Here is a 23260-nt window from a genome sequence, read left to right on the forward strand (position 1 = left end):
CTCCCCATCTCTGTAGTTAGTGCAGAACTACCTACAGCCAGCTTAATTCCTGTAGCTTGTGTCTAGAACAGATCAGTCATGTATTACAGATACCTAGTGATTTGCTTTGTCATTAAAACACGCTTCTCTTGTCAAGGGTAACTTAGTACAGTTTTTAAGGTTTTATAAACCTAGGGTTTAAATACACTGCAAGAAAAATGTGCTGTCCATAAGCATGAAGTACCAGTGGTATTTTCAGGGCCACTAGTGATCATAGTTTCAGCTTTCTGTTGATAGCTTAATTATCAGTAGAACGCTTCAGTTAAGAAACCGGTGGCAGTATCGGTCTGGCTGCCTTTTTTATCAATTTTGGTTCCAGTTGTTAAAACTGCCTCTGTCGTCTTTATGTGGACTTGCCTCTCCAGGTACGTAATATGGCAAGAGTAAGTCTTGAAATCTTCTATTACATTTACAGCCTTAAGTGAAATTGCGGGTGGGGAGAAACAAGACAAAAAACCACAAAAATCCCTTAAAAAAATAGAGCAAGGTATGTTAAAACCTGAATCATAAAAGATATATCAGATATAGTAGACACTTCTATAAAGGGTGAATTCCATTACAGTGCCCTGGAAGTACATTTCTTTAGTATTCCAATTTACATGATGTATAAATTTGAAGCTAAACTCAATGGTAAAAGTGAAGTTAGCAAAAGGTGTGAGAAATGAGTCTTTCTTTTGACAGTGCTTTCTAAATAGTTGTGCTTCTAGTATTTTTGTAGCCAAAGTGCAGAAGTTAGCCTACAATTGGGTTGGGGTTGGGGGTTTTTTTGGTTTTTTTTTTTTGGTGTTTTTTTGGTTTTTTTTTTTTGTTTTGTTTTTACAAAAATAAATGCATGAACTCAGTTTAGTGGTAGGTACACTTTTAACCTATGCTACTGTTAAGGATATGACAGGAAGGTAATTGAATTACCTGAACAAGGACATTCTGATACAACAAGGCTGCATAGGGGTGTTTTTCTTTCTCCGACTGCTATAGATACGGTAAATCTTAATGTTACATGGAGTTAAAAGTGTAGTTGTTCTTAGTTTGGCCCTTAGAATGGCATCATGTCTTTAAAAATAATGGGGGGAAGCTTTGGTAGAGATGTTTGTATTAAATATGTATAATGTATGCCCTCTTACTGTGGCGGCACTGTTAGGGAGCGGTTAACAATCTGCCGTATCCAAATTAAATGCTAAAAGGCAGAATTTTTTTAAATCCAAAACTACTGCTTCAGCACTCACTAGTCCTTCAACATGAATAGTGGATTTTCACTGTTGTGATAAAACATGTTTTGATGTTTTCATCTGGTGCTACTGAAGTAGTTGTACGACTGCTGTGAATGGAAGTTCGGTGCACTTGGAGTTTCTCAGAAGGCGAAGACCATCATTGATGTATTTGCAGGAAAAAGAAAATATCCAGGCATTCTGCTGCTATAAAGTGTTTAACTATGTTTCGAGTTCAGTAATTCATTCTGACCCATCGCTCTCCAGCAGCGAAGCAGTCTCTGACTGAACCCACTTCACGGGTGCATGGTGCATGTGTGAAGTTTGAAGTTACTGCCGCACTGCAGAGGGAATCAGGCATTCATTTCACTCGGCAAAACCAACAACAGAAACCCCGGAGTCCAGCTCATTCAGTTTATCTGTTTGGAATTGAATCTCCCACCACCTTCCCCCCCAGAAACACTCCTTCCCCTAGCGGGCCGGCTCCATCGCGCCTTCAGTCGCGCCCTGTCGCGTTGGCGCCGTGCTGCTGCGGATGGGGCTCCGCTCTGCTCTTGCACGTGCCGAAGATCCGTTTCCTACGAGCGATGTAACTTTGCACCGTTCCGGCAACGGGAGCCTCCCCGCTGCGCCATCCGCGCCCTGCCCTTCCCCTGGAACCGCCCGGCGGTCAGTCTTTGCTGCGGGGGAGCTGCCGCCCGCCAGCCCGGGAGGCCGAGTCCCGTGGCCGCCCTCCCCCCGCCCGGCCGCCGCTGCTGCTGCTGCGGCGGCGGCATTCAAACGTGCCCCCCTCCCGACACTCCCCGCGGGCGCGGCCCCGCCCTCGCCTTGATTGGCCCTGCGCTGAGTACTGGCTGCTTCTTATTGGCCTGCTTGTCTTTCTGCCCGCCCCCACCCCGCCCGGCCTAGCTGGGCTGCAGGGGGTCTTCTGCGCCCGGTGGCGCGCGCAGGCTCCCCGCCCGCTCCTGCGGGAGGGAGGGGGCACCGGGTGCCTCGGGCGAGGCGGGAGCGCCGCGGGCGTCGGCCGCCGCCCGGTGCCGCGTCCCTGCCCGTAGCGGGGCGGCGACCGTTCCTTTCCGCCCTGCGGCGTGCGCGGCCGCCATGGCGCTGGTGCTGGATCTCCTCAGGCGGGTGCTGGAGTACTTCGGCTGGCCGCCCGACCAGGTGGGACCCGGGCCGGGCCGGGCCGGTGGGGAGGCTGTCTCCTGCCGGGGCTGCCTGCCTGTAGCCGTGGTCGGGGAGGAGGGACCGTCGCTGCCCGCGGCGGGGCGGGCTTTGCTCCGTGCCCGCGGCGGGGTTTGTCGGTGAGGGAAGGCTCGGTGGGTATAACCGGGCGTGCTGCCCGCGCGTGGGGTTTCGATGGGCCGCTGTTCCCATACAGCTGCTCAAGGGCCTTCCCCCCACCCCCCCGGCGCTGAACGGGGGTGGGGACGGACCCCCCCCAGTAACTTTCAGCTGGTAATGTTTTACTATTTCAAATGAAAGGCTGCATAACGATTCCCGAGCAGCTGTTAATCCTGTGTTCTCGGAGGCCTGGGAAGGGTGTTGTGTGGGAAACTGGGAAGGCTAACTGCTGCGGTGACCTTGGAGCGTGGGTCTGTGGGCAGCTCCTCCGCCGTGGGCGTCAGCAGCGAGGCACAGCTGCGACTCGTAGTTCTGAGAGTCTTGCTTTATTTACGTGAAACTAATGAAGTGTTTCTAGGAGTACCAGTTCGAGCTAGCCTGGTTATTTTCTGGTTTTATTGTCGGGACTTCTTGGGGTTTTTTGACAGGCCATATTTTTAGAAGCTCACGTGTTTGGCCGCAGTATCAGTCGTACAATCAGAACGTGCCTTCCTTCAGCAATCTCATCGAGAAGGCGTTTCCAGCAGTTATACACAATCATAAGGAAGTATCAGATCAAGGTACGTTAAACTTATCTAACTTCTTTAATATTTTGTTTCCCCCCAAGATTTATATACATACTTACAGTTACTCAGATGTGCACTTTTGCTTTTGTCAGTAGCTCAAAATATTACTAGCTACAGGATGCAGCTGCTACATTCTTTGTTGGCCTTTGTGCTGCCCTAAAATATACTGGGTACAGGCTGTATCTTGGCAGTGTTTTGGAACTAGCCTGTTAAAACCAGTGTAGGCTTTGGACTTTCAGCTTGAGAACAGCGTTGACAAGTTGGGTTAACCTAACTGTGGTATATTTAATTACAAATAACATTAAATTTTTTAACAGCTTTGATTGTAAGAATTTGAGGGCTTTGGTTTTGATTCTCAGGTTAAAAGGTATTCTGATTTTTAGGTCATATCTGTTTGCCAAAGAAAGGAATATGGATCTACTCGAAGTGTTGTCCGTAGACTTGGGACAATTCTTTCATTAGAGCCATACCCAAGGCCTTATTTTCAAGTAAGTTTTATATATTTATATATTGTTATATATATGCTTCAACTGTTTAAGTTTTCTAGTTTCTTAAAGTAGTAGTCGCTTTCCTGTTCTTTTTGTAACTTATGTACTTGTGTAACTTATGTTGCGTCCCTTACGCTCACTGTTTTCAACATGCTTACAGCACTGTTTAAAAATTTCTTTTGCTGAGGTGGAACTTCTGGTATGTGCTGAATCTGATTTCTCTTCATACATTTTTTTTCTTGTTCATTTGTTTTTAGCTTGTTCAAGATCCAAGTCCATTGGGTGATGATGAGCAAAGCACAGCTCCAAATCCTGTAGCTCCATCGCTTGCTGATGTCCTGTGGGTGGCAAACAATGAGGAAAAAGCATTTACTAGACTTCGGTAAGTAGAAGTAGTATGTATGCATAAAAAGGAGTAATAAAAATAACTTAAGTTTTCTTTCTTTGTGGCAAGTGGTTTTGTGTGTTTGGTGGTTGGGTTTTTTTGGTTGGTGTTTGGTCATGGGTTTTTTGTGCTTTGTTCTGCCCCCACCCCACCAGCCTTTTCAGTATTCCAGCTAAACCGACCCTGGAAACTTTTTGGTTTTTTAGGGGGACAGCTCCTGCTTACCTCAAAATTCTTACTAGGTAAAGTATTCTTATATGAAAGATTTCTGAAATTTGAGTCCTTTCATTTCTCTTCCTAATAGCATATCAGGTGCACTACTGGTATTTTAATTAATTTTAACTCACAAAGCACTTTGAGAGAGGGATTTAAAGGGAAACTTGCATATTGCAACATAGAAGATGATTATTCTTATCTGTATCATTTTAGTTTACAAGCATTTTGATAAATGTTATAAAGGGGAAAACAAGAAAAAATATTTAAATGTCTCCTTTTGACATCGATTACTACAGTGGTACGTGTGTAAACCTTGATGGTTGCTTTCATGGAAAGAAAAACATAACTATTTTAAAAATTTGCTGTGAATATAGTTTATATAATTTTTCCTAGCTTTTACAGAGGGTTAAAGGAAAATATTTGTACAATTATGAATTATTACAAGTAGTGTGAAACGACAAATTGTCCAGGAATTTGCAGGCACAAATAGTATACCAGTCCATCCTGTCCTGTCCGTGTCGTCCCCCTCCCTGTTTTCCCCGCCCCCCCGCCCCAAAAAAAAACAACAAACCCCACAAACAAAAAGTTGGCTTACTGTTCCTCTAAAGAATCTGTTCAAAATCAGAGGATGAGTCAGAGCCAGAACGAAGATTAAAGTTTGGACACTTCTATTGTACTACATCTGTATCGGACAGTGTAATTCTGCAACATGTGTTTGTCTGTGATCTTTGTGCTGCTTGCTGGTAATGAAATGACAAGAAACTGATGAAATGACACATTTTTTTATTAGAGAAGTTTTGGTAAATTTGTTTCATCTTATGATTCCTGATACGTTACTGTTGAATTATGGAAGGGTGTTTTTTGCAGCAGCTCTAAAATACTGGAGGAGTAAGAATGTTAAAAGGAACTGTGGCCTGTGTTGTCTTGCTTACGCCTTTCCTTAACTGGTCTGATTCAGATCCATGCAAGTTCGTTCTTTTGTTGTTTTCATTCTTTCCTCCTCCTCTCCTGGCTCTGTGGGATGTTTTTCAAGAACAAGTATTCTAACTGATATCTTTTCCTTCTGAGCAAGTGTGAAAAGCAAGGGTTTTTGGCAAATCAGAATGCAATGCTGCAGGTCTGTTTTGAAGTGAAAGGATGATTAATATAAGGGAAACGGTCTGGTTTTGTTTCAAACAAAACTTAGTACATCTTAAGGAAATTAAATTTACTTTATTTATTCCTTTGTTTCATAATGGGGTTCTGGTAGTTTGGGTTTACACTCATTCTATATCTTAAGGTTATTTCTGCAGCCACAGACTTGAAACAACTTTTAAAATTAAAACCTGAGACTTGTAGCACAATTTCCTAATTCAATCTGTGTTCAGTGTAGCTTACAGAAGATGAGGTTCTTATTCTGTGTGTATTTAAAATTCATTATTATTTTCCAGTATATTTTCTGAAAGATTGCAAATTCTTTGCTGCTTGCAGCGTTCATCTTGCAGTTTGATAAACGACTAAAATGTGTGAAGCCTAATTAAGAGACTGTTATTACTTGACTCTTCTTGCCTTACATACCTACTGTTTCAGGTAGGGAGGAGGGAGAGACACTTTTATGGTGTTAGTCAAATAGTTATTGAATAACAACAGATCAATCCTACATCATGACCTTATGATGTATAATCTACCCCTGAGTAAACTATTTTTTATTATGACTTTTCAAGGATCTGCATCATACTTGAGCAAAGGAAGACGTAAAATATTTTTAAGGTTATGAGTAGTTAAAACTTCAAAGTTTTCTTAAATAGTTTGCAAATTTGTGTCTTGCTGAATGGCGATAACTTGCGTGAACAGACAATGAGTAAGTTTTGAGATTTCCACTGCTGGCTGAGCCTTTTGAAACTGTCTTTTGTTGCTTTCTAGGACTGAATTACGAAGGAAAGAAAAAAGTACAGATTATCATGACCTACAGCCATCTATAGATTCAGTACAAAGTGTTTCAAAAAACAGTACACGGAAAGACAGTCTTGTTAATCAAGCAGCACTCCAGAAAATTTCTGCACTTGAGGACGAGCTAACCTTTCTTCGTGCTCAGATTGCTGCGATTGTTTCAGCGCAGACACTGGGAAGCATTCCGCCACGTAAGCCCTTTGGTTTGCTGCAAACCAGATTTTCCTTTTTTTGCTGCAGTATTCCTGTTCACAGTTTGCCATGTCTAATGTTGATAGAGAACATCTCTAGCTGAAGTTACACCAACAAAATTTACAGAATATAGTATTCTGTTTTCAGTATTTCATGCCACCCCCCACTTTTTCATGGCCTGTTTGCCAACTTTGAATACTCATTTTCGTGTTTGTGAAGGAGCTTAGTAACAACACTATCCATAGGATGCCAATTACTGCTTTAAAAAGTTACAGACTATTAATTATTGCTTTTGATTTTTGTACCGTTTCTGACAAATTATCAAAATAATGGATTTAAAATAGGTATTCTAAGGAAGTCAGGTTTGGACTTTAACAAAAACAAATGCCACAACAGATGTGTCCAATAGCCACTATAATATCAAAGACTGAAGTTCATATTGGAGACCAGCTATCTTGTGATTTTTTTTTTTTATTCCCTCTTCCTTCCCCCCCACCCCCCAAAAAAAACAAAAGAGAAGTTTTGAGGTCTTGACAGACTGCCTTACGCTGTGATTGTTGAAACATTTGAACTGGTGTTAGGGAGTTACATTTGTGTGCATTGTGCCAAGTGAACTTAAACAGTAGTTCAGGCACCTCTGTGCTTCATTTACATGTTCTGTTGGCTCTTTCTTTGCCTCTTCTTCATTGCACTCAGTATTGTAGTCTGTTTTAAGTGTTTTGTGGTTATCTTTGCTTTTGCTTTGTGTGGGATATTCTAGCATTCAGACTGTTGAGGGCTGTATGTAGTAGCAGGCTGCTCTGCTGTTGCAGTGCTCCTTTGCTGATTTATCTGGTGCTTGGACTGAAGACGCAGTGGAGAAAATCAGGGAAGCACAAGACACCTCAGATGCATTATTTCATGTGTTCTGAATCTGTGCCTTTGAAATAGAAAATGTTTTTTCTTTTAAATATAATTCTTGTGTGGGATAATGTGTGAGGTGTGTAAAAGTGCATTAAGAGGGCTCTCTTGTCTTGACTTAAAACTGAATCATCCTAGATGTTGCCTAATATTGTTAATTGTGAAGGTACGCTGACTAAAAATAAAATCACTACTTTTCTTTTATAACTACATACAGGAGCCTTTAAAACATTTAGCACTCCAGATGGATTTTACCCAGTGCCAGCTATGACTTCTACGCCATTGTCCGTCTCTCACAATCACTTTGTGATTCCTTCACCTCCTCCACTTCCTTCTGGTGTACCACCTGGTGTTGATGCTAGTAATTCAGCAATTGAACTTATAAAACAACGTCGTGCTGCAAGAAGCAGTGGTTCAACTACAGCTGATAGCGCTGATCACCAGAGGACAAAGAACGTTCCTAGTATGATGGATGTTTTGAAAGACCTAAACAAAGTTCAGTTGCGAGCTGTTGAGAGGTAGGTGTAATTGAATGTGTGTCTGAGTAATCCAAGACTACGTAAGCATCACAACACTTAAGTAGCACCAGAGAACACCAGTGTGAAACATAAGTTTGTCAGCAGTAGCTGCTCATTAAATGAAGTTGGCAACTTCAGAGTTCACAGCTTGGAATGTAAGATACTTGTGATGTGGCTTTTAGATGCATTTAAAACTGGTCTCCTGCTTCAGTATACAAAGCTCAGGTTGGGGTGCCCTCTGGAGATGGCTTACAAAGTTTCCTACACAGTCACAGAAAGTTGATCTGAACAAATAAACTTTTTGGATTCACTGTGGAAAAGACAAATCCTTGGGGAAACGTTGGAAAACTACTCTTAACATAACCAAAGTATTCTGGTCCTAGCTTTGAAGTGTTAAAGAAAATATATACTCTATTTTTTACTGAAAATGTTTCGTAAATTTGTATTTCAGTAGTGCAGTTGGATTATAAATATTTTTGATGGTCTACTGTTCTGATGTTAAGCACAGTCAACATTTTACAAAAATGCGTTACTGAAGACTGTAGTACCTCTTAGGGTCAGTGTTGCTCTGCTCTGCTAGGTGTAATAGGGGTTGTCAGATGTCTTTTCTGAACTTCTGGAGTTGAAAAAGTATATAAGAACGGCTGAGTCTATAATGAATATTTGGCACTCTTAACGTGGGAAGAACATCACTTACCAAACTCATTGCATTCTTGTTTCAGCATTTTCTTAACTGTGAGCTTTATCCCTGAAAACTAGCACGAGTCTTGGGCAAATTATCTATATGCAACTCTAAAGCATATTTTTGATGATACTTTTGATGACATTTTCACAGTAAATAAAGAAAATATCAAGTGCACTTAGGTAAACTTGTTGTTTCCTTATGTATACTTTCTTCCATGTAATTCCGTGTATGGTGAATGAAGAAAGTGAAATGTTCAGGTTGACAGTTTTAACATCATTGTGTTGAGCAGGGGCATAATTAGTAGGAAGTAACAGGTGTGCTTCCAAAATGCCTTCTGGATTTAGGCATCTACCTGTACTCTGAAGGTAGAACTTAACGGAATAAGGAATTTATGTTGTTAGAGGGAGTAACGATGGTCAAAATTGCTGTAATCTTTCAGGCAGCAGTCTGACAGTAGTTTAATGTGTGCACTGGAAAGGGAAGACCTCTCTTCTCGGAAGTTGAGAGCCTGAAGATTTCAGTTTCTACCATTAGCTTACACATTGGGCAAGTGCTCTAACAGCTTGATTTTGTAGGAAGGGTGAACTCGGTCCTCTCAGGCTTCATGTTAAATTGTATATACTGTAACTGCCAGACTTTGAGCTCAGTGCTGTCAGTGTGCATTAATAGGTACAATTCATTGTCGTGGGGCTAGCACTTTACTAGCAGAAGCGTGACTATATCTAGATTTCCCCCTGCCGCTGCCCCTACCCCCAATGGTTAGGAAGCCTTTCTGATGAGTTATTTTCTTGGCGGGTCACTGATTTCCACATTTATGTTAAGTTTTGGTGTGCAGGTGCTGTTTTGATCTTATATCTCTGCTGTCTTTTGACTCTGATTTTTTTCTAAATTGAATTATAAACTCTACTTTTTAATTTTTGCTTATAAAATTTTCATATTTGGATGGTCAGATACTTGCTTGGAGGGAAAAACTCTTTGAAGCCTTTGTGCCAAATCTGATGATGATTTTTGTTGATAATGAAACTTGAGTTCCAGTCTGGTTTATAAATGGGGCTTCATGGTCACCTGTCTGCATATTTGACTTAAACAAAGTGGTTGTTTTCTTTAAATATAATTACTCTGAGGGTGTTTTAAAGTTTATTCTTTCTCGTGAGACCACAGAAAGGCACACTGTTCCAAACTTAAAATTAATGAAGTTTAAATCAAGTTACATTCACAGTGGTTATGAAATATGTTAGTGAGGGATTCCCAGTAACATGCCATAACAAAACTTACAAATGAGACCTGGTATGAAAGCGACATGTTTTGCCTTTTGTTTCCCCCTCATTGTTGTTCTCGTTATTTGTCTTCGTGTTTATTTACTGCTGTTTTTCTTTATGGAACAGCATCAAGTTGTATTTTCAGGCTAAGAATCTGGCTGACAAGTTGTTGGGTGTACTTGTATTAGCCCTGTTTGAATTGCTGTGAAATAACATTAGCAGCCTTCTTTGTGTAATCGGGGACTTACAGGGTAGGGTGTATACAAAAGTTGCATCTCTAGATTTTGGGTCACTCAGCACAGGATTAACGGTAGGAGTCAGTAGTTTTTTTCTTTTTGTAGGTCGCCTGGAGGTACTCCTCTTTCTAGACCCAGAAAGAGGCAAAGTGCAGATTGGGATCCAGTTGCTCTACTAACTCAAGCACTAAAGCAGAAATTTGCACATAAAAATTATGAAGATGATGATTCCGTGGACAAAGAAAATCGATCTTTTGATAGCTCCCCATTTTCTAGTCCAGAGATCCCACTGGTATGTTTTTATATATGAATGGGTTTTTATATTCTTGAAGTGACTGCCATTTTCGTGGAGAGTTGCAGGGTTTTTGTGAGTCTGCAACTTCTCTACGATGTTTTTAAGCTATCAGCCTAGGCAGTTGCTTTTTTTCAACTTAAGTCTCTCTGCTTAGCAATTCTATCTTTATATCTTAAGAGTGAGGTAAAGATTTGGACTGTGACATTTGCTAGCCTAATGGAGGGGAATAATACAAAACATAGAAATCTAGACATTCTTTGAAGGCTGCTGCTTATATGTGTGGTTACCTGCTTGGCAGGTAACTAAGGTGTGTGTTTCTGTTTCCAGCTAAAGTGTTGTTTGGGGGTGGTGTTTTGGTTTGTTGTGTGTTTTTTGTTTTTGGTTTGTTTGTTGTTTTTTACATTTCAGTTGCCACAAGGATTTTGCAAACGAATTGTAGCATATATTTTACAGACTGTAGTGAGTCAACAACTCTGGTGTAATCTTAATAAATTTCCCTGTTGACTTCTTTCTTTTTCCCAAAGATAAAATTAGAAACTTGTTAAAAACAGCCAGCTTGTATGTTGGATGCTGCAGACCACTGAGTTGCGTAGCTGACATACCTGATTCTGGATACAAAGATCAAGGTTAGATCCTGGAACAGGTTGTTTATGGAATAGCTTTTGTTCCATGATCTAATAACTGAATTGTAAAGTCCTAGAAGAGAGACTGCTTAAGGCCAGCATGTACAGAACGATGGGCTTTTTCTGGTTGAAGCAGAATAATCTCATAAGCCTGTAATCAAGCCTCTAATTGTTTATCCTTGAGTGTTTTGAAGAATAAATGTGCTTAAAGCAAATGCACAGGCTTACTATTTTATTCTTCCTATGTTAAGAGAAGCGCAACAACTCTTCCAAACTGTCTTTACTGTAAACATCTTTTCATTCAGTTGTCTTGGGTATAATTTTGTTTAATTCCATCCTTGCCCCCCCAGGTTGGACGCTGCAGTCTGAAGCCAAATGCAAAATCTAGCCTCATAAGAACTGATGAAATTAAGCAGGTATCAACGTGGAAAGCGAGAGCACATATTTAACTGATGGAGACTTCTGAGGAAACTTCATAGTGTGTGTAAGTGGTGGGTCTACTTTGAAACTGCTGTAAGGTGCTGTAATGTTTTCCAGAACATGTCTTTCCTATGCTGTTGAAGTTTGGGTTGTAGGGTTTGTAAAACTGCCTCTTCCTTTAGCTTCCCAGCAGCCAAACTTGTGAACGTGATGCTCACAACCAAAAAAAAGGTGTTTATTACTATGAAGCACTGTGTTTGAAACCTGGGAAATGCAAGAAATAAGCGTGTGAAAGAAAAATAATTACTGGTGTGGCAGCTGAGGTGTGCACTCTGTTTGCACTTCAGTGTAAAAGTAGTGTAAACTTCTTGTTGCTGTGTTATATATAACTGACTGTATATAATTAATGGTAGCTAATACTGTTTCATTAGAATGGTATAGTTACCTCCGTTTTCTTTGCAGTTTGCTGATGCAACTCCATATGCCATGTGCAAACAGTATTCTAACTTATTTGGGGTCAGTAGGTAAACTTTTAGGTTTGTGAAAATTTGTGCTGGAGGAAGTAAACTGCAAGTCGTCCGTTAAATGCCTATAATATGGGGGAGTTGTGTTCTGAGATAAAAAGACTTTGTAGAGAGATAAATTCCATATGTAAATAAACATTAACTCCCTCCTTGGCTTCTCCATATGAAGTCTGTTTTGTTCACAAGAGTTTATAAAATAAAATTTTCTTTACTTCACAGATGAGCGTGGTAGTGACATTTTGTGTTGCAAACTAACCTTTTTTTGTATCTTAAGAGCTGACCTTATTAGACAACTTCTTAAATTGTATTATCTAAAATGAATTAAAATAGAGCTTACATTTCTCCTGCCAGAGTACTGGATGACAGAGTCCCTTATTTACAAATTTATTACGATCCGCTGCTTACAATAGCTGCCTTCACTTGATCTCTTGTGTATTGATGCTGATCTATAAAACCAAAATCCTATTGTTTAGACTGTGGAATGTGTCCCTTGTATATCCTGTGTGTCTTCTATTTCCTTGCCTGCTTCCACAGAGTAGGCTGGCAGCTGGATTCCTTCTTACTGCTGAGTCTTATTTGCACAGTTGTAAGAAATTCTGTGCAAATCCCACTCACCTGTTTTAACTTTAGAAGTTATCTTTTTGACAAACTGGAGCTTAAGTGACTTGTTATTTTATGCTTCTAAAATTGTCTTTGAGAATTTTTTTCTGAACTTAATCATTGAACTTTATCGTGTTCTCCCATTTCTCAGTCTGTAACAGTTTGACCTTCCCTTTCTTTCCACTTCCAAAATACGCATTCGATGCATTCTCTACCTAAACTTGACAGCTGCTGTGCAATCCATACAGAATAGCCAGCTTGGCCCTCTACGTAGCAGTCTTACCCTCTTCTGTCAAAGCTCCCTATTGTCTTTTGTCTGCTGCTCTGGTCTCTGAAGCACTATGGCAGCAATGAGCAACAGTGAAAGAAGCCCATGCAGTACCTGCAGAAGAGAGTATGTAGGCAGGTGAGCCCTGGGGAGCATAAAGCCTGTGAATCAGCTCCCTTTTGCTCAGTGTCTGCAGTGTGGTGAGGTGGAGAAGGTTACCTCCTGTGTTATATCGGCATTTGCAGATCCAGGGGATCTTGGGGTTTGTGGCCTTTCTCTTGTGACTGACAAACGTGAAGGTGGAATTCTTGCTGTGAGAGACTGAATTAATCTGCAAAGCCCTGAATACAAATGTCTTCTCTCTCTGCTCCTTCCTGTATGTGACTGGCAGTTTCTTCTCTTCAGGAAGAACTATTGTTTTGGACTCTTTTTGTATGTGTTTTTCTGTTCTCTCTGGAGTTCATCATTTAACTACAAGTTTGGCCTACAGGGGCATTTTGCAGTGGTAATTTTGTATTGAAAGTATCTTCATTTTGGAAGAGAATTCTCTCAGAAATTTATTAGTACCTCTTAAACCAAGCATCTAGTGTTAGACACCAGAAGCATCTGCGAATTTTAGTGAGCTGTGTGACCCTTCAGGTTGTTGGGTACTATCTCTGATTTTTTGGGTCAATCTGATGTGAATTGTGCGGTAATCTAGTTTGTATAGCTGATCCACTTCCTTAGGGAAAAGAATAAGACGTGGACCATATGACTTCTTTTTAACTATGTACCACCTACGTGTTATGAGAACAGATTCTTTGTTTTATGTAGTTTCAAATACAAATTAAGTTAGGCATTGAGCCCTGGTATACTTTGAAGTCTGTGGGTGGCATCTGGTAACATCTGACAGTTTTCAGTACTAAGAGGTTGCAAAACTTTGTGATATTTAGTAATGAGAGGGTTAGCACCCATTGCAGAGATTTTTCTCCCTTTCAGAACTGATGGAAACGTGGCTTTGTCATCTTGTTTTCTTTGACTAAAACATCTGTATCAACAACTTGGAAGCAACTTGAGATTCTCTAAGGTTATCCATGCCCACCTAGAATCCATGCCCTGTTTCCTTACAAATAACCTTGTTTACAGAAGGTCCCTGACTGAATTGCTCAATGATAATGCAACTCTTAGAGATGCAGTAGCAATATGGTGGGGGAGGAGGAGACTCGGGAACACGAACGCTCTGTTGGTCTGTGTTGCAAATGCAGGTTTGTGGATATGGCCGACTACACCAAACTGTCACAAACACAACCTTGTTTATCCTGCTGATTATGCCAAATTGTCGGGAATATGACTGTTACACAGCTTAAGTTAGCAATTCAAGATTTATTAGTATTTTTGAGATAGATCACAGTATTAGGCTGTGTAACTCTTAACATCAGTTTGGAATTTTTTACAATTGACATAGCAACTTAGTGAACCTTGCCCTTCTCGAATCTTTATTACTTACATAGAATTGCACAAAGGAAAATTGAGGTATACTCGAGCTAGAATGATTAAAAGGGATTGTGGAGGCAGGGGATAAGGAAGACCCTCCCCTTGAGTCACAAGGGTAGGAATAGACCCTCTTGCTTTCTGAACTCCTTTCAGAGAGAAGTCTACGTGTGGCTAGGTCCAGTCTTAGTCTCAGACTTGGTCAATGGTTTATGTGAGTAGGAATGAGATATATGTAATAGTCAGATTGCACCCCCACCCCCCAAGGTTAACCTGTCAATAAAATTTCCCTTTTCGTGAGTTTCATAAATTACTCACTTTTATGTGCTGGCACTCATCAGTGCAAGGCCAGCAAACCTTGCAAAATCAGGCCTTTGAGTCCTCGCGAAATTGTCAGCAGGCGATCCTGCAGGCCTTGTGAAATCTACCGTAAAAGGCGTCCCAGCCCAGGGGGAAATACAGGGTCAATACAGGACCTGCTGCGGTCCTGGAGAGCTCAAAGGGTCTCCCCTCTTGGATCACTAGTTATGGGGTTGAGATGATTGGCTTTGGTCAATACTTTACATTATGGCCATAATTCTGGTACACAAGTCAGGAAGCAGATGGCCCAGGTGTGGGCAGAGACTGTCTTGTGCCCAAGTCGTTATGACCAAGATGACAGTAATATAGGGCTTACGCTGACATCTCAGGGTGGTCCTGATGTACCGTTCAGACAGGAGACAGATTGCCTTAGTTGTTATGACTAAGATAACAACACAATAGGGCTTGTGCTGGGATCGCAGAGGGGCTGCACAGCCACAGCCTGCTGGAACAATCTTGTGGAATGTTGTGCCTTCTTATTCTTGTCACTGAAGAAGTCTGGAAAACTTATTCTCCTACCCCTCCTGATGAATTTTTGGGCAGGATGTCTTCCTTCAGGAGTTGCTGGAGAGGTCTCTGGAATGAAAGGTGGTTTTGTTTTTTGCACTAGAAAGACTATGAAATATGTATTGTATATCTAGTTTTTCAATTGATAAAATTGAACAAGAATAAATGTTTCAAATATTTTGGGTAAATAGGGCTAGAATGAAAAGCACAATGTAGTTGCTTAAAAGCCTTTTAAGGATTTTTCCCTAGGAGATCCTAAGAGATTTGAGTTCTCTACCATTGCAAGGACTAATAAATATAAGGACCTGAACTGTCAGAATATCGCTGTTTGCTGACAAACTCCTGTAATATACCAGACCTGTCCAGCTACTCACTACTTGTAAGGGACAATTAATATATAATCTGTCATGTCTCTCTCTGTGTAGGTGCAGAGTTTGAGACCCGTCTGGCTGTACGTGTAGGTACAGGTACAGAGACTGAGAAAGGCACAGCAGAGAATATGCAACAGAATTCACTGCCTCGGTCTGTTCTTCTTTTCAGGAACTAATTACGTTGTTCTTTAGTCCTATCTAAATAGTAAAGTTATATATGGGGCTCTTGCAGGAGCCTAACTGACAAAGGGAACCTGCTAAACAAGTTAGCCTTTGAGTTACTGGTCAGAAGCCTTAGGGAAAGTAAGTCCTGCAGGCAAGACTATCAAAGCAACTGGTGTCCCGGTGTCAGTAAGGTTTGCAGCCAGATTTCGCTTCTGCTTTATCTGAGATCTGTTTGCCAGTGATAGTAGGTAGCCGGCAGACATTCATGATACCGATTCCTGTACCAGGTTCTCAGAACAGGTCCCCGTGTGACCTACCAATATGTTTTTCACAATGAGTGACTTCAGCTACATCTGTATTACCTTCTAGCTTTATCTGAATAATCAATTAATTGTGTATGATACTTCAGAGCATTGTTGTTGCCTGCCTGTGTGAAATTTGAGTAGTTTGCAGATTCTATTCCAATGCTTAACATACTGCTGTGACTTGGCTGAAACACACATAGGAAAAATGAAGCCTTCCTGAAGTTTTCTAGTGGTCAAAATGGGCAGTATCAGCCCACTGTAATGAGAGAAACAATTGAAAATTTGATATTCATACTGCCCTCAGTCAATGGCATGATTTGATTTAATAACTTTCAGTTGTTTTAAGATACAAGTCATTATTATTCTAAGTGAGAAAATGCAGCTTTTTTTTCTGTACAGCATTGTCGTCAACATTAGTAACAAGTTTGAGTCATAACAGTTCTAACTCTATCAATCCCTCCTTTTCTGTTTGAGGACTTGTAGCTTACCCGCTACAGTCCTTGCTATAAGAATTGACTAAGTCTCAAGCAGAGACTATTATAGAAGCATTTTATGTTTGTTTGCAAATTTCATAATTCATCCTTTTCAAGGGCCCAGGTAAAATATTTCCCTGTTTCCACTTGGTGTCTAATCTTATTTCTTTTCCAATTGCTGTATGTCTCCGCTGAATTTCAACAACACCAGAGAAAATATCTGAGACACAAAAAAACCCATTCTTAGAATCATTAGCATGACCAATCCAATGAATAATTTTTTTAACCGTCTTAAATTAGGAAGCCAAGAAGTCAATTTACCCCACAAATCTCAAAACCCTGATGAAGTGTCATCTAGAGATATGTCATGGAATATTTATGTTTTTTCCCAAAGTGCATTCAGATATGCTTCCATGTGCTTATCTTTATTGATATATGCACAGCAGCTGGTATTAACGATAATGCATACGCCCCCTTCTTTCGCAGTCAATAAATCTAATGCCATTTGATTTTTGCAACACAACTTTACTAAGGGATGCCACCTCCATCTGCAAATTTTTTATAGTTTTGAATCTTGATTGCAGTGAAGGTGGTCAGCAACACCTGGTAAGGTCAATTCACTTCTCTCCCAGCAGATGACCTGAAAAATTCTTAACATAAACCCAATCTCCAGGGCTAAATGGGTGGATTGGATGATCTAATCCTTTGGCCCTGGTTCCCAAATTAATCTTTTCCAATTGTTTTCCTAAGGATATAACATAATTTCCTAAGTAATGATCTCCTAACTGGTTCAAATCCTCTCCTTGGTACTTAGCCTGATATGGTCTTCCATATAATATCTCAAAAGGGCTCAAATTTCTTTAGCCCTATGTTTTACACATATTCGGAGTAGCGCAATAGGTAGCGCTTGGTACCAATAGAGGCTTGCTTCCTGGCATGTCTTTGCTATTTGTTGTTTTATCATGTGATTAATTTTTTCTACTTGTCCACTGGCTTGTGGTCCGTAAGGTGTATGTAATTGCCAATTGATTCCCAATAGCTTGCTAACTTGCTGTACTACTGCACAAAAATGTGTATCCCTGACTGATGAAATTAACATAGGTACCCCAGACTGGGGTATTATTTCATGTAATAGTACCTTAGTCACTTCCCTCACTTTATTTGTTCTACAAGAAAATGCTTCTGGCCATCCGGAAAAGATGTCTGTGAGTACCACCAATAGGTATCTCTACCCTCTTTTTCTTGGAAGTTCTGAGAAATCAATTTGCCAGTGGTCCCCCGGTACATTTCCTTTCCCAATATTCCCCAATTGTACCTGGTTGCCTGTATTAGGATTATTTTTCAAACATATTTTGAATTAAGGTTGGACTAGATGATCCCTGAGGTCCCTTCCAACCTGTGATTCTGTGGTATTTCACATTGCTGAGTCACCTGCTAGATTGTGGTATATACATTTCTCCCTATTAATTTCCTGAATATTCAAGACCACAGCTGCCACAGCTCACAGGCACCCTGCCCACCCCTTGCTTACTTCATCAAGCTGTTTAGAAAAATAGGCCACAGCTCTTCTGTTGGGACCTAGCCGTTGAGCTAGGACTCCCAGACCTACACCTCGTCTTTCATGGGAAAACAGCTAGAAGGTTTAGTCACATCAGGTAGGCCCAGGGCCGGGGCCTTCATTAGTTGCTTTTTAAGTGTCTTGAATGCATTTTGAGCTTCTTTGGACCAGACCAATTGAGTGGGGTTGTTCCTCAAAAGTTCATAGAAAGGTTTTACTATTATTCCATAATCATAAATCCATAACCAGCACCAACCTGTCATTCCCCAAAAGATCCCGAGTTCTTTTACGATCTGAGGGAGGGGGGTTCTGTAGATAGCTTCTTTTCGTTCTGTTCCTAATTCCTTTTGTCCTCCAGATAATTAATATCCAAGGTAGGTTACTTGTTGCCTCACCGTCTGAGCTTTCTGTTGAGAGACTTGATACCCATTTAGTCCCCAAAAGTTCAACAAACTGATAGTCCATTGTATACAATCAGGTTTTGTTTCAGTTGCTGTTAATAAGTCGTCCGCATACTCTAAAAGGACTCCTTCCCTGGTGGGAGGATCCCATGTTTCAAGTTCTTGTGCTAATTGATTTCCAAAGATTGTTGGACTATTTTTAAAACCTTGGGGTAACACTGTCCAAGTAAGCTGGGTTGTCCTACCAGTGGTAGGGCTTTCCCATCCAAATGCAAATAAATTTTTACTTTCTTTGGCTAAAGGGAAACAGAAGAACGCGTCTTTTAAATCTAATACTGTAAACCATACTTGATTATCCCATAATTTAGTAAGTAAGGTATAAGGATTAGCTACCACAGGGTGCAGGTTCTTAATAATTTTGTTCACTTCTCTTAAATCTTGTACTACCCGATAAGTTCCATCCATCTTTTTTTACTGGTAATATGGGGTATTCTGATTCACATTCTATTGATAGCCTGTGCTGTCAAAAGTTATTAATTGGTCCTTCTACTCCCTTTCATACTTCTAACTTCATTTTTCCAGGGTCCTTCCTCCCGACAATACACAACTGATTCTTCCCAGTCCCCCTCTATTTCCAAAGGGCCTTCCCCTTGTCCTCTAAGTCCTCCTCTGTTTACCATTCCTCTCTGTTCCAAGGCTGCCACCGTAGCTCTTGCCATCACTTTCGTCAATTTTCCTTATCCACATTCTCCTGATTCCTAAAAACTCTCCATGCTTCCTCAGGTAATTTCTCTAAGTTTCTTATTTCTGGTTCCTTTAGTTTCTGTAGCTTCCTTCTTATATCTGTAGGTGATTGCCCCAAAAATAGAGAAACAAGTTGTTGTTGTTGTTGACCCACATCCGAGGAGGGATCTAGGGTAGTGTATTTTTGCATGGCATTTCTCAGTTGATCTAAAAATTTAGTAGGGGTCTCTTTCTGCCCCTGTTTGATAGTACATAATGCTGACCAATTTACAGCTTTTGCATTTTCTAGTCCCAATTTTATCCAGTCTTGGTATCTTTTTAATGATCTATAATCACGCCCGTCATTGGAGTGCCAATGTAGGTCAGTCAGGTGAATGTAATCGTCCACATTCCCTTGTAAGGTTCCCCCAGTATTTTGGGCCTGCACATGAGTTCATGCTGGTTTTAATACTAATTCTTTTTCTGTTTCCATCATTTCCCCCAAAATCAAATCTACATCTGTCCCATCAGGGTCCTGTTTTGTTTTTTTTTTTAATTATTATTATTCAAATGGTTTTGCCACTTGAGAGGGGTTGTCCCACTATCCCATAGCTACCTCTTTCCAGGCATCTAAATCAATAGTGGAGAAGGGTACTTTTACTCTAGCCGGTCCTCCTGCCCCCATTACCTCTCATAATGGAGTCAGGAGTTGTGGAGCTTTCTCTGTTCTATTCCTGGTCTGTGCTGTAACAGGAGTAAAAGCACTTATTGCTCCTTCTTCCTCGCTGTTATCATCCATTTCAGATAACAATGATGGATGAGGGGCAGACAGATGAAGGGGTGAAGGGGGCAATCCCAAATCCTCAGGTTGATCCTCTGTCTCCTCCCTTTTCTTTCTGGGGTTTGTTATTTTCAAATATCTCTGCCCAATACTACGTGCTGAACAGCATCTCCTTATTTTCTCCTGCTCCTTCTTTTCACTTCTCTCTTTTTTTTCTAAAGATAAAACCAGGGGATCTTCTGGTAGAATATTAATACCACAATCTCTCTGCCACTCCAGATGATTCCTCAAAATGGAAAACATATCTACATACGTAACCTCATCCCACGTTCTTTCTTTCCTTAAAAAAACCTGTCAGCTGCAATACAGTGTTCTCTTATTCACATTCTCACCCGGCAGTTCCCCTGTATCTTTCCAGTGTGCTAGGGTACATCCTAGGGGGCTTTTCTTTGGAATTTTGCTGGTCTGATTCCCCCCCATTCCATTTTGTATTTATGAGGCACACAGGATGTCAGTGTGTACGTAGATAGCACAATATTGATCCATAATAAAGTTAACCATCGCTTTGTTCCAGTCATACTCCTTGCAGGCTGGCGGAACCAAGGGTCAGAACTCCACGCTCGCTTTGCAGCTACGCTGTGTCTCAGTCGCTCATTCATTCAGTCACACCGGAGTTAACTCAGCTCATTCATACTTAGTTATCAATTTTACAGCGCCTGATGGGTATATCCAAATTCAATGCCAACAAGCCAGTATCCAACTTCAGTATCAATAATCATACCACCGGAGTACAAAACTTATGCAGGTTACATAAGTGTACCAATACCAAAAGTATGTTACTGCAGAAGTACGAAGCCTAACCCGCGCCCGTACCCACGTACTAAATAACAGTACACTACCCACAATGAGCGTGCGCCACCAGGTGTATCCCTCAGGCACTAGTAGCCTGGGTACACAGCGCTCTGCGTAGGACGTCTCCTACGGCTTATGAGAACCCCAAATGACTGGTCCCAAATTCCAAAACAGAGAACCAGAAATAAAGAACACCTTTATTCCTTTAGATGGTCCTTGTCTGTTCCTACAGTGATCTGACTGAGGCGAGGAGTCCCTCTGGGAAATCCCGGGGGCACCCTAAGGAGTCCTGTTCTCAGCGGGTCCTGCAGCTGGGCAGAGAGGGTCCCACCTGGGATGCCAAACTGATGCCGTGAAAAGCCAAAATCAGGACTCAACAGCCTGAATGACTGTTACGCAGGTATTCTTTACTGCAGCACTGGAAGCACAGGGGATCACTCCTCCTAATGTGCGAGCCCGCACAGGGTTAGTTGCATAATTCATACAAGCTCTACATGCATATTCATTAGTTTTCCAATAAAAGATATACATATCCATTGTTTTCCAATAACTCATTATCATGTGCAAATGCCCTTTGCGCTTGCCTGTTGGTGTCTCCGGGTGCTCGTCAGGGGTCTCTGGATGAAGGATATACCCTTCCTCACTGCGTCCGCTAGTTAAGTTTTGCTTTCGCGCAAACTCAGTTCTGAGATCACGTATATACTGTCCTTGAGGGATGGTCTGTTCTGGTTTAGTGTTTTGCTCTGCAGTTCCTTATCTTTATGGTTCTGTACATCTGCTTCTTCTAAGGTCAAATGTTGTCATCGTAAATTTGCTTTGGCACTTCTTGTCTTGAAGCCTTTCTGACACAAGTCAACAAGTTTTAGTCATAACAGTTCTAACTCTATCAGTATGAATATTTTTTTCTCTCTCAGGCATGTATCTTCACCATTCTTAACATATTTGGCATTGAGAACGTATTGCTATGTAAAAGATCTGTCTTATGTATAGTTTCACTGTCATTTGTAAAGAACAAATTGATAATTCTTTTATTTGTTTAGACATTGTGATGATATAATCCCATTTCTTTTATAGATATAGCATGCTGAAGAAAAACATACATTTATTACTAACTTATTTTAAACTCACAATTAGAATAAGTTACCCAATACAGAGGAGCAGCTAGCCTCAGGTGGAACGTCTTGGTGTTTGTGCTGTTTTTTGAAAAGAACTGATGAAAGCAGCAGTTCCTTTAGGAATTTGATGTGGCTTTGAAGGCTTGTTGCTTCTCTTGGAGTTTTAATGACAAACCTCTAGAATTTGAAAACTGTCAGTGACCAAAACTAGAAAACCAAGCACATTTTTACATATACGTATTTATTTTAGCTTGCTTTACCTTCTTTATTTTTCAGTGCTAGTGCCTGCCATCTTACAAACTTTTGCTCATGTGTCAGCCCACAGGCCATTTTTCTCCCTTTTATCTTGTTTGGGAGAATTTTTTCCAGATACGGAAAATGATTCTTGAAACTTCTTTGAAGTGTAAGTCTAGGGATTAATTACCAAATTCCTTCAAAGTACCTGTAAAGTAAACTTTCATAATTGACTTTGTATAGTCTAAACGGTAGTTAAAAGATTTGCAAGGCAGTTAATAACTATTAGGGCACTAACTCCTGCTAAAATGCTTGCTTTTGTGATTTTTGTTTGAGGTTTTAAAATACTGAACTGATTTCTGTCTCTGGAGGTTTTTTGAAAGGACATACTCTTCTTTGTCATTTTAATTTTACAGCTTATACTTTTGTTTCTTTTCCATGCAAAACTGTCTTGAAAATCTTTGTTCGTGGATGAAATCTACACAAGGTGGATATGTGCTTTTTATTTGGTTATATATTTGCAGTATATGTAATTTATGTAATTTAGTATAACTAGTGAAGCTATTTTAGCGTTTCTTCAATAAAGGTACTATTTTTTTTTTCCTTTCTTGATTTCCTGCTTGTATGCGGCATCATATATTTTGTACAATCTATGTATTGCAGTTTGTCCTGGTTTTGGCTGGGATAAAATTCGTTTTCCTCCTAGCAGCTGGAACAATGCTGTGTTTTGGATGTAGTATGAGAATAATGTTGATAACACACTGATGTTTAAGCTGTTTCAAAGCCGTGCTTACACTAGTCAGGGACTTTTCAGCTCCCCATGCTCTGCCGGGTGCACAAGAGGCTGGGAGGGGGCACAGCCGGGACAGCTGACCCCAACTGGCCAAAGGGATATCCCACACCGTATAATGTCATGCTCAGTGTTTAAACTGGGGGGAGTTGGCTGGGGGCAGCGATTGCTGGGCTTTGGTCCGCAGGTGGTGAGCAATTGTGTCGTGCATCACTTACTCTGTACATTGTTATTATTGTTGTTGTTGTTACTGCTACTATTTTACTTTATTTCAATTGTTAAGCTGTTCTTACCTCAACCCACAAGTTTTCTCACTTTTCCTCTTCCGATTCTCTCCCCATCCCACCGGGACGGGGCTGTGAGCAAGCGGCTGCTTGGTGCTTAGTTGCTGGCTGGGGTTAAACCACAGCACAGTTCTATTCCATTCAGTTATTTCACCACCTCTCCTGTCTCAATATTTCTT

At 40.8% G+C, this 23260-nt stretch overlaps 1 protein-coding gene across 4 annotated transcripts in view; it reads left to right on the plus strand.

Moving 5' to 3' along the window:
- Positions 1 to 2159: 2159 nt before the first annotated feature.
- MTFR2 (mitochondrial fission regulator 2) overlaps positions 2160 to 23260 on the plus strand; it is a 36468-nt gene continuing 15367 nt past the window's right edge. For 2 of the 4 annotated variants that reach the window (XM_064447222.1, XM_064447223.1), the window contains exons 1-9: positions 2160 to 2408; positions 3017 to 3148; positions 3538 to 3642; positions 3900 to 4024; positions 4234 to 4269; positions 6146 to 6363; positions 7482 to 7782; positions 10068 to 10254; positions 11231 to 11364. In XM_064447222.1, the coding sequence (XP_064303292.1) occupies positions 2346 to 2408; positions 3017 to 3148; positions 3538 to 3642; positions 3900 to 4024; positions 4234 to 4269; positions 6146 to 6363; positions 7482 to 7782; positions 10068 to 10254; positions 11231 to 11329 (1266 nt within the window). In that variant the 5' untranslated portion in view covers positions 2160 to 2345 and the 3' untranslated portion in view covers positions 11330 to 11364. Of the gene's footprint in view, positions 2409 to 3016; positions 3149 to 3537; positions 3643 to 3899; positions 4025 to 4233; positions 4270 to 6145; positions 6364 to 7481; positions 7783 to 10067; positions 10255 to 11230; positions 12045 to 23260 lie in introns of those variants that run through there. The other 2 variants (XM_064447221.1, XM_064447224.1) reach the window with 2 other exon arrangements.

The sequence above is a fragment of the Phalacrocorax carbo genome, chromosome 3, assembly GCF_963921805.1.
Source record: "Phalacrocorax carbo chromosome 3, bPhaCar2.1, whole genome shotgun sequence".
Lineage (NCBI taxonomy): Eukaryota > Metazoa > Chordata > Aves > Suliformes > Phalacrocoracidae > Phalacrocorax > Phalacrocorax carbo.